The sequence below is a fragment of the Apteryx rowi genome, unplaced genomic scaffold, assembly GCF_003343035.1.
Source record: "Apteryx rowi isolate R43461 unplaced genomic scaffold, aptRow1 scaffold_20, whole genome shotgun sequence".
Classification (NCBI taxonomy): domain Eukaryota; kingdom Metazoa; phylum Chordata; class Aves; order Apterygiformes; family Apterygidae; genus Apteryx; species Apteryx rowi.
In genome coordinates this window covers 4,539,359-4,552,084 of record NW_020448308.1, presented here as the reverse complement: position 1 = coordinate 4,552,084, position 12,726 = coordinate 4,539,359, and the positions used below count along the sequence as shown (strand labels likewise).

General features: G+C 43.5%; 1 protein-coding gene across 1 annotated transcript in view; it reads right to left on the bottom strand.

Moving 5' to 3' along the window:
* GALNT17 (polypeptide N-acetylgalactosaminyltransferase 17) overlaps positions 1–12,726 on the bottom strand; it is a 210,379-nt gene that overhangs the window by 110,388 nt on the left and 87,265 nt on the right. The window contains exon 5 of the mRNA XM_026063703.1: positions 10,061–10,258. Coding sequence (XP_025919488.1) covers positions 10,061–10,258 — 198 coding nt within the window. The remainder of the gene's footprint in view (positions 1–10,060; positions 10,259–12,726) is intronic.

Genomic DNA, 12,726 nt, shown 5'->3' with positions numbered 1-12,726 from the left:
CACTGCAAAGCAAAGCACCACCACACAACCTACCTAGTAATGTTAGCCTTGACCTCCCCAGAGAAGCTAAAGACGACAAATGGAAACACCACAAATATAAAATGCTAAGAAGGCAGTAAAACTTGCAGCAAACGGTTAAAACCCAGCTACAGAGAGGCTCAGCAGTGACCCAAATGGGTGACACTGGCACAAACACGAGGAACTAGCAAAACTGCCCTTCTGCAGCTTTTCACACCTGAGGATTTCCGAGCCCTGCACGTTGTGATGGAAACCCAGGAGCCACTCAGAAGAACAGTGGCTGCTCCCGGCCTTGCTTGCCACCCACACGGACATTGGGCACCTGCAAATGCCACAGATGGACTAAATGAGCATGCTGAGCTCAGACTGCAGCCTTCAGCTCTGTGCCTGCAAATCACGTGTTTAGTGGACAAGCCCCATATGTTTTGCCCATTAAAAATGTGATGGGCAAACCTTCTGCTTGCACCCAGGTGTACATGCTTTACAAGCACAGCTGAAGTATTTAGAGATTTAACTCAAGAAGATTTAATTTAGACTATCCAACAGAGCAGCATTTCAGTGCCCTGGGCAAAGCTAGAGTAGAAGAGTTTATAAAAGCCTCCAATGTTCCCAAGTGGAGGCAGCTTGGAGCTTTCAGGCATCAGACACTTAATGCTCCAATTGATGGATATGAAAATAAGGATCTATTTTTCCTTTAATTTAAACCATGCCTATTTATGCTCCACTGACTGAAAAGGACAGCGAATTAAAGTGCACATGAAAGAAAATCATAGCCCTCAGCACCAGCTCTCAAACACTCTTTTAAGTCTGTTTGATGAAGGGCTGCTATATTTTGTCACCAAGTGCAATCGAATCGATTATCACTTCTTTGTTTTGAACACCCACCTCCAAAGTCATTAAATACTTGCTTCTTAATGGGAATAGATTGGTTTTAGCCAATAAGTCACTTGCGTGCCATCTGCCAAAGAAAAAAGAAATTCAAAGACCCAAATTCCCCCAACTCCTCCCTGCAAAATTCCCCCTCGGTTTAGGTTTCGAAAAATAAAAGACATTTGTCTAATCCATCAGCTGCAGCTTCCTCCTAGGGGAAGTGTGAACAGACCACAGAAAAGGCTTCATTTGGCTTTGACTTGCAAAACCACTTCATGGACCACTTTGAAACAATCCAGGCAGCAGGACGAGAGCTCTGCATATTGGTGTTGCCCCAGATTGTTTTGTTTTTATTCATAAGATTACTCCAGTGAAAGCAGGCTGACTGAAGCTTAATTTTACTAGCAATTGTTAAATAATTCAATCCCCATCTTTTCTGCCTGTTTAATGCCGCTGAAAAATCAAAACCCTTTACAAATGAAAGGCCAAATCCTGTTTACTCTTTCATTTTTCTAAAGCAACTTTGACATCAGTAAAGGCTGTTTTTACGACTAGGGCTCAGATTAAAAGTTCTGTTGGTGCAAGTTTTTTTTTTTTTTTGTCGCCATTTTTAAATCAGGAGAAGCTTTTTTATTTTTTAAATCAAAACGGTCTTATGTAAAACTTGAAAAATACAGAGGCAAATTCTTCCAGTAGAGCCAGCCTTCTTTCTTTACGGAAAGGAATTATATAAACATTTTATTCCAATAAACTATGATGCCCTTCAGGAAGGTGGATTTGCTTTCTGCACTCTCCATTAACCTCGTGAAGGTGCAAACCCTGAGGTTAACTGTCTCAGGCCCAGTTTTAAAGGTTCTTTAGGAAAAGTCCCTGCTGGCTTTGGTGCTCAAAGAAAGACTTGAAGATTTACCTGCAAGAGGCCTGCAGTTTAGCAAAGAGCAGCGTTTCTATGAAAGCAAGCCCACGCTTGTGGCTGTCTACCTAAAGAGCGCACAGATGTTGCCTTTTTGATGGTCACTTGGCCAAACTGGCCACGCGCAAGCCCATTCTCATCTCTGCACCGCGACACTTTGGTGTCTAAGATGACAACGTTTTCCACGATGCTCTGAAGCCGTAGAAGCACTGATCTTTTCTTCCCAATGCTTTCCTCCAATTTACAAAAAACCCCACACATGGCCTGTTCCTAAGCCTTGGTGGTTGGTGGGAATCCTTCCATTGGTTTCAGCGGCCTTTGGATGAGCCTCACAGCTCTTGGATGCAGCCAGCATTCACAATCACAAGGACAGTCTTACAGAAATGAAAAATCTTTTGAAACAAGACACAGCACAAAACCCACATGGACATAGCTAGTCATCACCTGGACTACCATTAACCGCCTACATATGCTTAAATCTCAGACATACCCTCAGCAGAGGCTTTATAGACCTTCAGGCAATGACACAAGTCTTGTAAACCAGACAGTATACAAACTTCTCTCATGCTTTGCATTAAGTTATGTAGCATTAAAATTACCAGATGTAGCATTCATCATAAAAAGGCATGACACAGGCAATCCGAGCCTTGAACTGTCCAAAGCCCACAGCAAGCTTCTTACACCCCAGGGAATCTCTATGAAGCTTAGGAGCTTAAAAGCAGCCCTCTAGTAAGCAAAAGCCACTTTGTATAACTGCTTGGGGTTGACTTCTCCTTGATACAAAGTCACATTTAAAATTAAAATAAGGAAAGTTAATTAAATGTTTTTCCTTTGTGCCTAGAACTGTCACCGCAAAACTTTTGACTAAAAGGCAGACACAAACAGAGAACTGAAAAGGTTCCTTGCAAAGTACTTTTGAAGCTGGTAAAACACTAATGATCGTAATTTAATCCAGAGACGGATGAGACAGTTCATTGAAAGCAAGACTCTGACCTAAAGCTTCCCTCTCCCAGAGTCTGAACCCAAACAAGGCTGCCCCATATTAAATAATGATAAAAAAAATCCCTGCATTTCTTCTTTTGTTAGTTTGGTTTCAGAGGCCTCTGTTCTGATTTATGGCAGTTGGGAGCGACCGAACTTCAATTTTAAGACCAACATATTTGGAAGCACCGGTCTCCAGCAGTCACCCAAAGGACGGCTTGGTCTTGATTTGTTCAGAAGTCTACAGGAGAAGATGCTTTTGCCAGAAGCACTAATAAAATGAGGCCCAGGGTAGTACGTCCACATTGCTCCCAAGTCTGGCCCAATCTGCTCGGATTTTTGCTGTTCATGTGATAGTGGGATCCTGACCTCCTGGGCACGCTGCAAGAAACAGGGTTCGCCAGGGAACCAAACTTTGGGAAACAAAGCTTCTGGATAGTCAACACAAAGCTTCATTTTCTTTGAGCTGCTAATGAAAGGGTGTTTTAGAGGCAGGGACGGATTGCCATCATCATTAAATTATCTTTGTGTATTTTTGATTAAAATTCTACACGAATCCATTAAAGAGCTCCATAAGTGCTCAGCAGCTGTAGTGACATTCACAAACTTACAATCCCTATAAGCAAACACCTGCACAAAGCACCTCCTCAGACTTCCAGGTGAGGTTTCCCTTACAGCTCCGTGTCTGGCTCCTATGAAAGTCAGCCTTCCCTTTGACTTCAGAAGCAGCCGAGCCAGAAAAGCAAGAGCATCTTACAACTCTATTTATACAGAAACAGGAATCTCACTGCTGTTCATAGATTCTAATTAAAGTCAGGAAGCACTAATTTTAAAAAATATTCAGTGGTCCGTACAGTTTTCTAGGGAATTTGAGGTTTTTTTTTTCAAAACAAACAAGCCAAAAAAACAGTAAATAATCCTTGAAATTCTGCCTGGTCTTTGCAATGTCGTCTACGTTTAATGAACTACAACATCTCGGAGTTGCTGCATGCCTTCTGATAGAACTGCCACACTGAATACTCGAATGATGGTGAAAATATTTGCAGTAGTTTCAGCAGGCTTGCCTGCAGCTGTCTACTGAGGGTTTGATACAGTGCTGTAACGGCATGCTAATCCCTGCAAAAGTGAGGATGCAAAAGAGAAAAAAGTTGCCCTACACCTGAAAATTCACTTGCATCAATACTGCAGGACGCTAGAGGTTATTCTAGAGAATTTTTTTAGTTCTGTGGTCATTTAAAGGTTTGTGCGTATCCTGGACTGTAACAGTTGCCTGCAGGAAGTCTCAACTGTCAGGCTGAGAGGGAAGAACCCACCAATAAATGAAAATCGAGAAAACACAATGGTTTGGGGTTTTTGAAAGCTGTCAAGTGATGACAGCTGCTGGAAGCATAAGAAAAAATAAGATCTGGCAATCCAGAATCTTATAGCCTGACCCAACATAACACCAGGCCAACAGAGGGATTTCATTCATAATTTTATACCTGAGCCTACATAATAAGAAAGCAGCTATATCTCAGAAACAATTAACCTTTCTCTGTGTTTCACCTGCCCCCAAGGCAAATGTGTCCATGTCCAGGGCAAAAAGATTATTCACTTGCTCCGACGCTATGTTGCTGAGATAGCTAATAGCTTCTGAAATAGTAATAATAATAAAAAAATATATAATGGGAAGTCTACAAATAAATCCTTACAGCCTCACTGTGAGCAAAATGGACAGTGACAAAAGTGGGAGACCTCACCATCATTTGCAGTCTATGAATTGAGGAATAGTTTATTACAAACACTGCAAGAATTTTGTTAAGCAACAGAACCTTTTTGCTGCTCGCGTGTTACATTTCATAACCTCAAAACCCTCAGTTTTTTCCATCTTGACCTCTGCATCATTTATACAAGAGGGATAAGAGTTCTCCCTTTCATAAGTATGTTGCAAGAGCAAATTCATTAGTATTTGTGAGGCTGAGATAACAGGTAATTGGGTGAGTTAATTCAAATTATTTTAATCTTTAGAAAAAAAAAATCCACCAGCCTTTCTATTCTTTTACAAACCATAACTCTCAAAAGCGATTTCCTACTCACAGTGAACTTAATACTAATTAAATGAGCCTTTGTCTTCCAATACCAATAAAGATTAAGCCCTACATAAAACAACTGCAACAAAACCCCATCCAAAGTCCAATTTAACCTGCTCGCTGGTTCACAGCTGGTGCACAGCTGGCACTCTGCACACTTTTTGCTTGGAAAAAGGCCTGTTCATCATCTCCAAGTCACCCTAGGTCTTCACCTTCACCCTAAGGGGCATTTCGCTAACTAGCTGAAGCTGCTCAACGGTGCTTTTGCCTATTGGACTGAACCAATCCACTCAGCCGAGCGTGGAAAATACCAAATGGAGGCCAGGAAATCTATTATAGCCATTTGGGAACAGCAGAGTCACAATGCTGCCAATGGACCCGCCAAGCAAGCGGCAAAGATTGAAGCATCTCATCTCCCCGGAGGGTTACGTGACATACGGTCACCAGGAAAGCATGGTGACCCCAAGCTCCACGCTCAGGTAAGTGTCCCTCTTCCTCATGGCTGCTTAATATGCACTATCCGCTTGCTTGGCTTCTTGAAGAGGCACAGATTCAAGAGTGCATTTAATTGTTTTCGCAAATCAGACCCCCAGAGCTGTCAATATCTTGTATGTGTAATTATAAATCTTGTACATGTAATTATAAATCACAAGTCTTGCGGGTGAAACGCGATCAGCATGCCTGGCCATAAATCTTCCAGATATCAGCAGTTTCTCCAAAGCTGCCTTTTGACAAAACCTGATGCGGCATGAACCTGAAGAGCCAGGCAGAAGAAAGTGCTAGCGTTGGGACTAGCAGCCCACTTGTGCTGCAGCAGAGAAGGGAACCCACACACCAAGAACCCCCCCCCCCAAAAAAAAAAAAAAAAAAAACACACTTCCAGGTGTGAAATGAATCATTCTTCAAGGCCATGGTAAAGCAGATTCAAGCTCTGGAATACTCCATTTCCTGCACTTGAACTGCATTGCCAAAGGACCTTTTGTTGTACTTCCCACAGAAAGCATCAGCTTTGCTTCGTTCTTCTTTGAGACCCAAGTTTTCTGGACTCTCAGTAAACTGATCAATGCTATATGATGAGTAACAAAGGACTGGATAAATCCTGCCTACATCTGCTAGTGCAAAGTACGTACAGATATTTTGGCACACGTATTCATTTATATACACACACATCTACGCTATCTGGATTAGGAAATCAGAAAAACTCCATGGGAGCTCGTTTTGATGAAGTTAAGGATCTATATTATGAATGTTTCTTATGTCACTTACTGTCTTCCTCTTCTGAGACTTCTAATTTAGATATGATACGTTACTCTGTAATCACAATTTTATCTTCTGGGAAGAACTAGTCAGAGGAACTCCTGAGCCTGGCAAGGAAAGTCTGAAGCGTCTGCCTGCATCACTCAGTGCTAAGAACAAGGGTATCTTTTTGCATCAAATTTTTAAATATTAATGGAAAAAACATGAAAGACGACTTTTATGGAATCCATGTATTACACCAGCATCCCTCCTAGTCATTAAGGGAGACCATTTTCTTGTGGGGATATTATTGGATAAAGCAGGAGCCTGGAGCCAGATTGAGACTGGGCCATATTTTAGATGAGTTTCAAGCCATCGGCTGTCTTTGCCTGGGATAATTATATCTTGTGAATTATCCATGAGAGAAAATCGTCTCCAAACGTATTCCCACAGCTGTCTGTCTCCAGTCTCTGCAGCTGAATATTTGGTAGGTCCTGATGCACAGAGGCTTGCAAGCATGCTAGAGCATCCCCCACATAGACACAGATCAATGAGGGGGACTTTTCTCGGGGCTGTCATAATCCCAGTGCACCAACAGTATAAAACCAAATAAGGAATGAACTGCCTTACTTCTCTCCCAATTTTTTATCCTAAAAGGTCACTAAAATCTAATGTACCTTTGTATATTATAATTCAAGAAATTTCCTCTAATTCCATGCATAATTACACGGAGTACTGCACTGGTATCCCTTTCATGCAAATATTGTTGTGAAATGCATAGCTCCACAGCCTCATATGACAAAGAAAATAACTGCAGTCATTTATTTCTGGTCTGTATATGGTTATGCAACGTAATGGAAAAAGACAGTATTTTTCATTAGCTTTTTGTTGTGGACACTACCCATTTATCTTTCTCATAATCCTTCCCCGAGCGCCTGTTAACAATGTTATTTTAGTAAGTCATTTAATTATTTAATATCACTGTGAGGCTACTGTGTCTGCTATAGAAGCTCATTCCCAGAGAGTTTTCTGAAGGCATCACCCTTCCATCCATGCTTGCTTTAACCCCTGAACCCTGACTTCCGCACACCATGGCCTGGAGCAGCAATGTCCACATTAACGCCACCTCTGATGAAGCCAGAGCAGATAACCATAACGCGCATCCCGTGTTACAGCCAGGCAAGTGTCTCCGATTCCTACTTCGTTGCTGGTTAAACTTAGCTCAGCAGACGAGCAGGCAGACCCCAAGACTGTAGGGTCTCCCAGACCTGATGGGCCTCATGGGACACCAGCTACTCTAACGTCATCCCTCCAAAAGAGGGAGCAACAGGGGCACCACAGGTATCCCAGAACAGACTGGCAAATCTCTCTCACCTCCCAGCTTGTTGAAATCAGTAACAGTTTGCAATCTGTTTAATGCAGAAATGTGACTCAATATCTCTTCATATTTTACCATCATTCAGATTTTAAAGATCAAAAAAAGCACCATAACAACCATACGACCTTCTGCTGAACAGAGGCCAAAGAACCTCATGTGATGCCTCCATGGTCAACACATTATTTCTATAGCAGCAGATGAGAAGTACATAAAGCAGCAATCACTTGCTCAAAGCTTAACACTATCCGCTGGCTTGCAAAGTCAAACCAAGCAAAAAAGAGTGGTGCTAGTTCTGGACGTTTGTGCAAGTGTCCAGCAGCTGTGTGACCCCATTTACATTCCTTAGCAGCTGCCTTTGATAACAGGATCCACATCTGGGAAGCCAGGGCCAAAGCCAGGACCTCCAATCTGCCCCTTCCACTGTATCTGCATCGCCGAAGAGGAAGCTTTTACCTGCATCTCTCCATTAACGCCTAAGCTACTAGCAGCTTAGAAAGTCCTGCCTCCACACAAATTTCCTCTACTGTATATGCTTTTCCTCTGTAAATCATACAGGACTACAACATATTTCTAAGCAATAGTAAGATCTCAAAGAAACAGAATCTGAAACCAAGCTGGAACAGAGAAGTCTGTTCTCATCTTGCCCATTTTTAGAAGCAGTGTGAGAGTTGTTCAGCAGGCCCAGAAGAGCCCCGCTGAGCATCTGCTCCAGCCAACGTGCAAGCGAACATCTGCACTTCCAACCCACGGAGAAGGCAAGCGCCACAGTGAGACGAGAGCGCAGAGCAGCTCGGTGCCTCCTCTCTGCCTCCCTTCACCTGCACTGACAAGGCACCGCAGCCCACCCAAGCCAGTTCAAAGGACCCCCATCTTTGCCTGCCTGCACACACATTCAGGTTGTGTCCGATTTGCCTTTGAAATCTGCCCCCCGTCTCTTCCTTTAACACCGGCTCCATACTTGTGCCACCTCTGCAGCTTTGAACATTCTCTCTTTGCTCTTTTTCATATCTATTATCATACCACCACCACTCTCACTGCTTTAACACATCCATCTCTGCAACTAAATCACAGTTGGCTTTTGCCTATGTCCTCCTTCGCTAAGGTCCTGAACTCACCATCCCCTCTCTTCCCGGCTATCTGACCCTTACATGTCCTTCGGCTCTCCATAGCTCTCCTCCTCCCTCCTCAGTTGCTCACTCTTTTGGCCATTTTTTCTTCCCCTCTCATCTGCTCTGTCATTAAACGCCGGCTTCTTCTACAAACAAGTTTGCAATTCCAGATCTGTCTGTGCCCCAGCTTGCTTCCCTTAACTGTTCCCCCCACAAAAAAGCCTGTAACACATTGAAACCAAAATGAAAATCAGGTTCACAGAGGAGAGCACACCAGAAGGTCAAGACACACATCTAAATGCTATACTTGAGTGGGTTCAGTTTCATCAGTGCTTTTTGCCTGCCAGTTTTTGACCACAGCAAGCTCCTGGAGCGATGTCTCCGCTCGCAGCCATAGGGAGCATCCTGTAGACCCAAAGCTTGCCCATTTCTCCCAACTACAGCTTTTTAGCTTAATAAAGGAGACTGCCTCTCCCTGCAATAACTCCCTGATTTACACATCCACAGGCTGAGAAAGGCTCCTCTTAGAGACCATCCACTTTCATGATCCTCCAGAGCTGCCAGTTCGACTACTGGGAAGTCATGCTGCCCTAGGGATTGCCACTGCAGCCGCACTGCTAACACATCACTTGAAAAGGCTTTTGAACTCCTCAGCTTCACCTTTGTATACCCCAGGCATTCATCCACTCCTTTAACCACCCCAGCGACTTGCATTTGGTTAAAAATAGCTGTCTATCCCTCAAAGGCTTGATGCCTGTCCAGCAGAAACCATCAGTTCCTCCACTAATAGCTCTATATGACACCTGGAGCAAGGAAGCAAAGCCCAGAGGAATAAAAAGGCTGCTGTATAAATGGGAATAGATCTAGCATCAGCTTCCAGGGATTAAAGCATTGACCAAAGCACAGATATGTTGATTTAGATCAGGTTTACATTTGTATAGCTGCACCTGTTACATGCCTGGGAGCAAGTTCTCCCCATATTAACCGAGTTAAGAGTAATATATTCTATTCGCCTGCCTGGAAAAGCCTTCTTGATCAGAGCATCACTTCGGATATTTAGGGGCTATCAAGAGAACGTGACTGGACTTCTCGCACAAAGCAACTCCAGTCACCCCACCTCCACTGTGATATTCTTCCTTCTATGCTCTGTCCAAACCAGCCTGTCCCACGTCTAAAATCTTCGAGGAAGGGGGCAACGTTGCAGAGCTCACTGGCCGCATAAGTGCAAGTGTTCGAACAAGTTAAGATACATTTTTACAGCAAGTTTCCACTAAAAGGAAATACATTTTTGCTCAAGAAAACCCAGCAGCACACCTTGTGAATATATACTTTAGTTCATTATACAAGAATCAGTGTCTCATTTCTGATGATTTGCAAAAATTTAACGCCATCATTAAAGCAAAGCAACTTTGTCATATACAGTTAAACATACAACAGTGCAATTCTACGCAATTCTCATTCCTCCCTAATGTTTCGGCAGACATACCTGATGGGCAGCGAGGGGTCGCCAGCATCCCACCAGTCCTTGGGGGGGCTGATGTACATGCACCACAGCTCCCAGCTGTACCCGTGGGCAGAGTTCTCGTAACGCTGCACCTCAAAGTTGTCCTGCTTGATGTTGTCTATCGAGGGAAGAATGACCCTCCGGCGATTCTCCTGAATGCGCGAAAGTACTGGCTCAGCCCTAAGGGGCAAAAAGAAGCAGAGGGCAGGAAGAGACCATTAATTTCTCCGTCACACAGATGGATGTTGCAGCTTTCCTACAGCTCATGCATTTAACTGAGGATAAAAAAAAGCAAGCGTTTTTGTCACTGTTTCGTAACAGAAGGGAATACCATGGACCCAGTCTCTGCTCTCATTCACAAGTGGCATCACTGTCTTTAGACATACATGGTAAAACCCACCCAGAGGAGCTAAGTGACTGTCACAAGGTTCCTCACGGACTCAGCAAGGGACTCCAGATTGCGATGCATCGGCCCTGCTCTTGTCGTTCCATCTGCCCCTGCTTTTATCGGCGTGGAAAGCACACGTAGGGACAAAGAATTTACACTGCTGAGTTTAAAAGGTCATTTCTCAAAGGCTTGCAAAGCTTGCTCAGCCACCATGGAGATGCAGCAAGAGGTTTCAGTGCTTCCGCTTCACGGAATTTCCCACCTGGACACATCATTGCGTGGAGCTACTATCAACTAGGCTACAGGGACAGTCACTATATAGAGAGCTTAGACAGCCACAGCCCCACGTGTCTGGGGAGCTTTAGGGCTCTCCTGCACATCTGACTTTTCCTATGCAAAATTCATGGACCAGCTGAGACTATCAGTGCAAGCAAAGAACTATTTTCCACAAACTCAGACATTAAGCTATGGAAATGAATGAAAGCCTTTGAAATTGGAACTTATCTTTTCCTGCAGAGCTAGTACACCATGTTTTCACTGGTATGCTAGTTTAAAAAGCACCATTAAATATTAATTCCATATTATTAACTTTTTAATTCAAAAAATTTCCATGTTTTCAAACTGAGCTTTCCTGAGATCTTTACTAAGACAACAAAGAAATCTGACAGTACATTAATTAAGAGCTACTTTTGCAGCATAGGCCAACTATACAGTCAGGCATAGAGAAGGTACATAACGACCACCTGGTGACTCTTCCCATACAAGAGCTATGGGCCATCAAATAAAATGGGTAGGCAGAGGGCTCAAGGACAGACAAAAAGAGTCAGCCCTTTACACAGCAGGCAGTTAAGCTGTGGAGCTCCTCACCAAAGGATGCTGTGAATGTTAAAAGTTTATGCAAGCTCAATGGGAGATAAAAGCTCACGATGAATGCAAGGAGGGTTGTTGAGTATGTAGAAGCCAAGTCTGTCTCACATCTGCAAATAGTCAGAGGCCAGTAGAGTACTCCAAAGAAGCATCATACGTGCTAGTATGATACTTAGGCATTTTCCCAGGCTTTTGGTTGTTGCTAGTGATATAACAGCAGACTAGATATGCCCTTGGTTTGCCACAGCATGGCTGCTCTTAGGTACCTCTACCGCACACAGACAGTGATCTTGTGCAAAACTCAGATGTGCATCTACAGGGTTCACAAGTTCCTGTGCTTTCATGCACAGATGGACATCCTACATGAAAATGCAATCCACACTTTGCTGGGGAAACACAGGAAGCCTGGCTTGAAAACTTCCCTTCTGCAAAACAGGCCACGACAAGTGTGGTTTTTGTTTGAACTGTGATCTACTTAGCTTGAGCTTTCCTCAAGTCCAAAAAATAATCCTGGGTGAAACAGGGCAAATTCTTGAAAGTAGGACTACTATCTGAAGGATCTTTTCTTTCACAGAATCACGGTTCAAGGATCCATGTATGGACATTATAGCTCCAAAATTCAGCTCTAGGACTCCTGTTCAGACCCAGTCAAACGTGTTCATAGCAGCAGGTCAGCCTCACCCCGAGAGCGCAGGAGCCACTGATCAGCCAGGGCTCAGCCTGCCAACACAAGGAGCCACTTCCGCTCTTGAGGCCTTCAGAGAAAGCAGAGGGTACATAATAGAGGGAGTCAAGCCCATGCTGCAGAAAAGCTCACTTTCTATCTCCAGAAAGCTGTTGCAACAGTTCAGTAAACTGTAGATTCTTATGCATATGAATAAAACCAGGTGTGAAGACCTAATGACCTGAAGAGAGGAACATTTAGCCAGGAATACAGATATCAACATAAGAAACAGCCTTCTAAGTACACCCTTCAGCTGCATTATTGTTATGAAGACGACAATAACTGTCCAGAATTCTTCCTTTGCAGGATTCTTCCTTGAGGATGTTTTTCTCTGTTCAAATCACATACAGGACAGACTCTTCTACCCCCAGTTTTCTAAACATGAAGCATTTTCTTTTCACATTTGGTTGGGGGGTGGGGGAACCACTCTCAGAACCTTCTCGTGATCAAGACTCAGAAGCTTAAAACGCAAACTAAAATGCTTTGAATCTCTGAAAAAAGTCCTTATGAAACACCTTTCACTGTTTCTGAACCTTTGCTCTTATTCTTAGCTGCAGAACAAACAAATCAGTCTAAAACACAAGCCTTCCCCAGTGGGATCCAGCTGCAAAGGGCAAAAAAGCAGGAAAGACTTTGTCTTTCAATCCCTCGTCTGATTTTTTTTTTTTT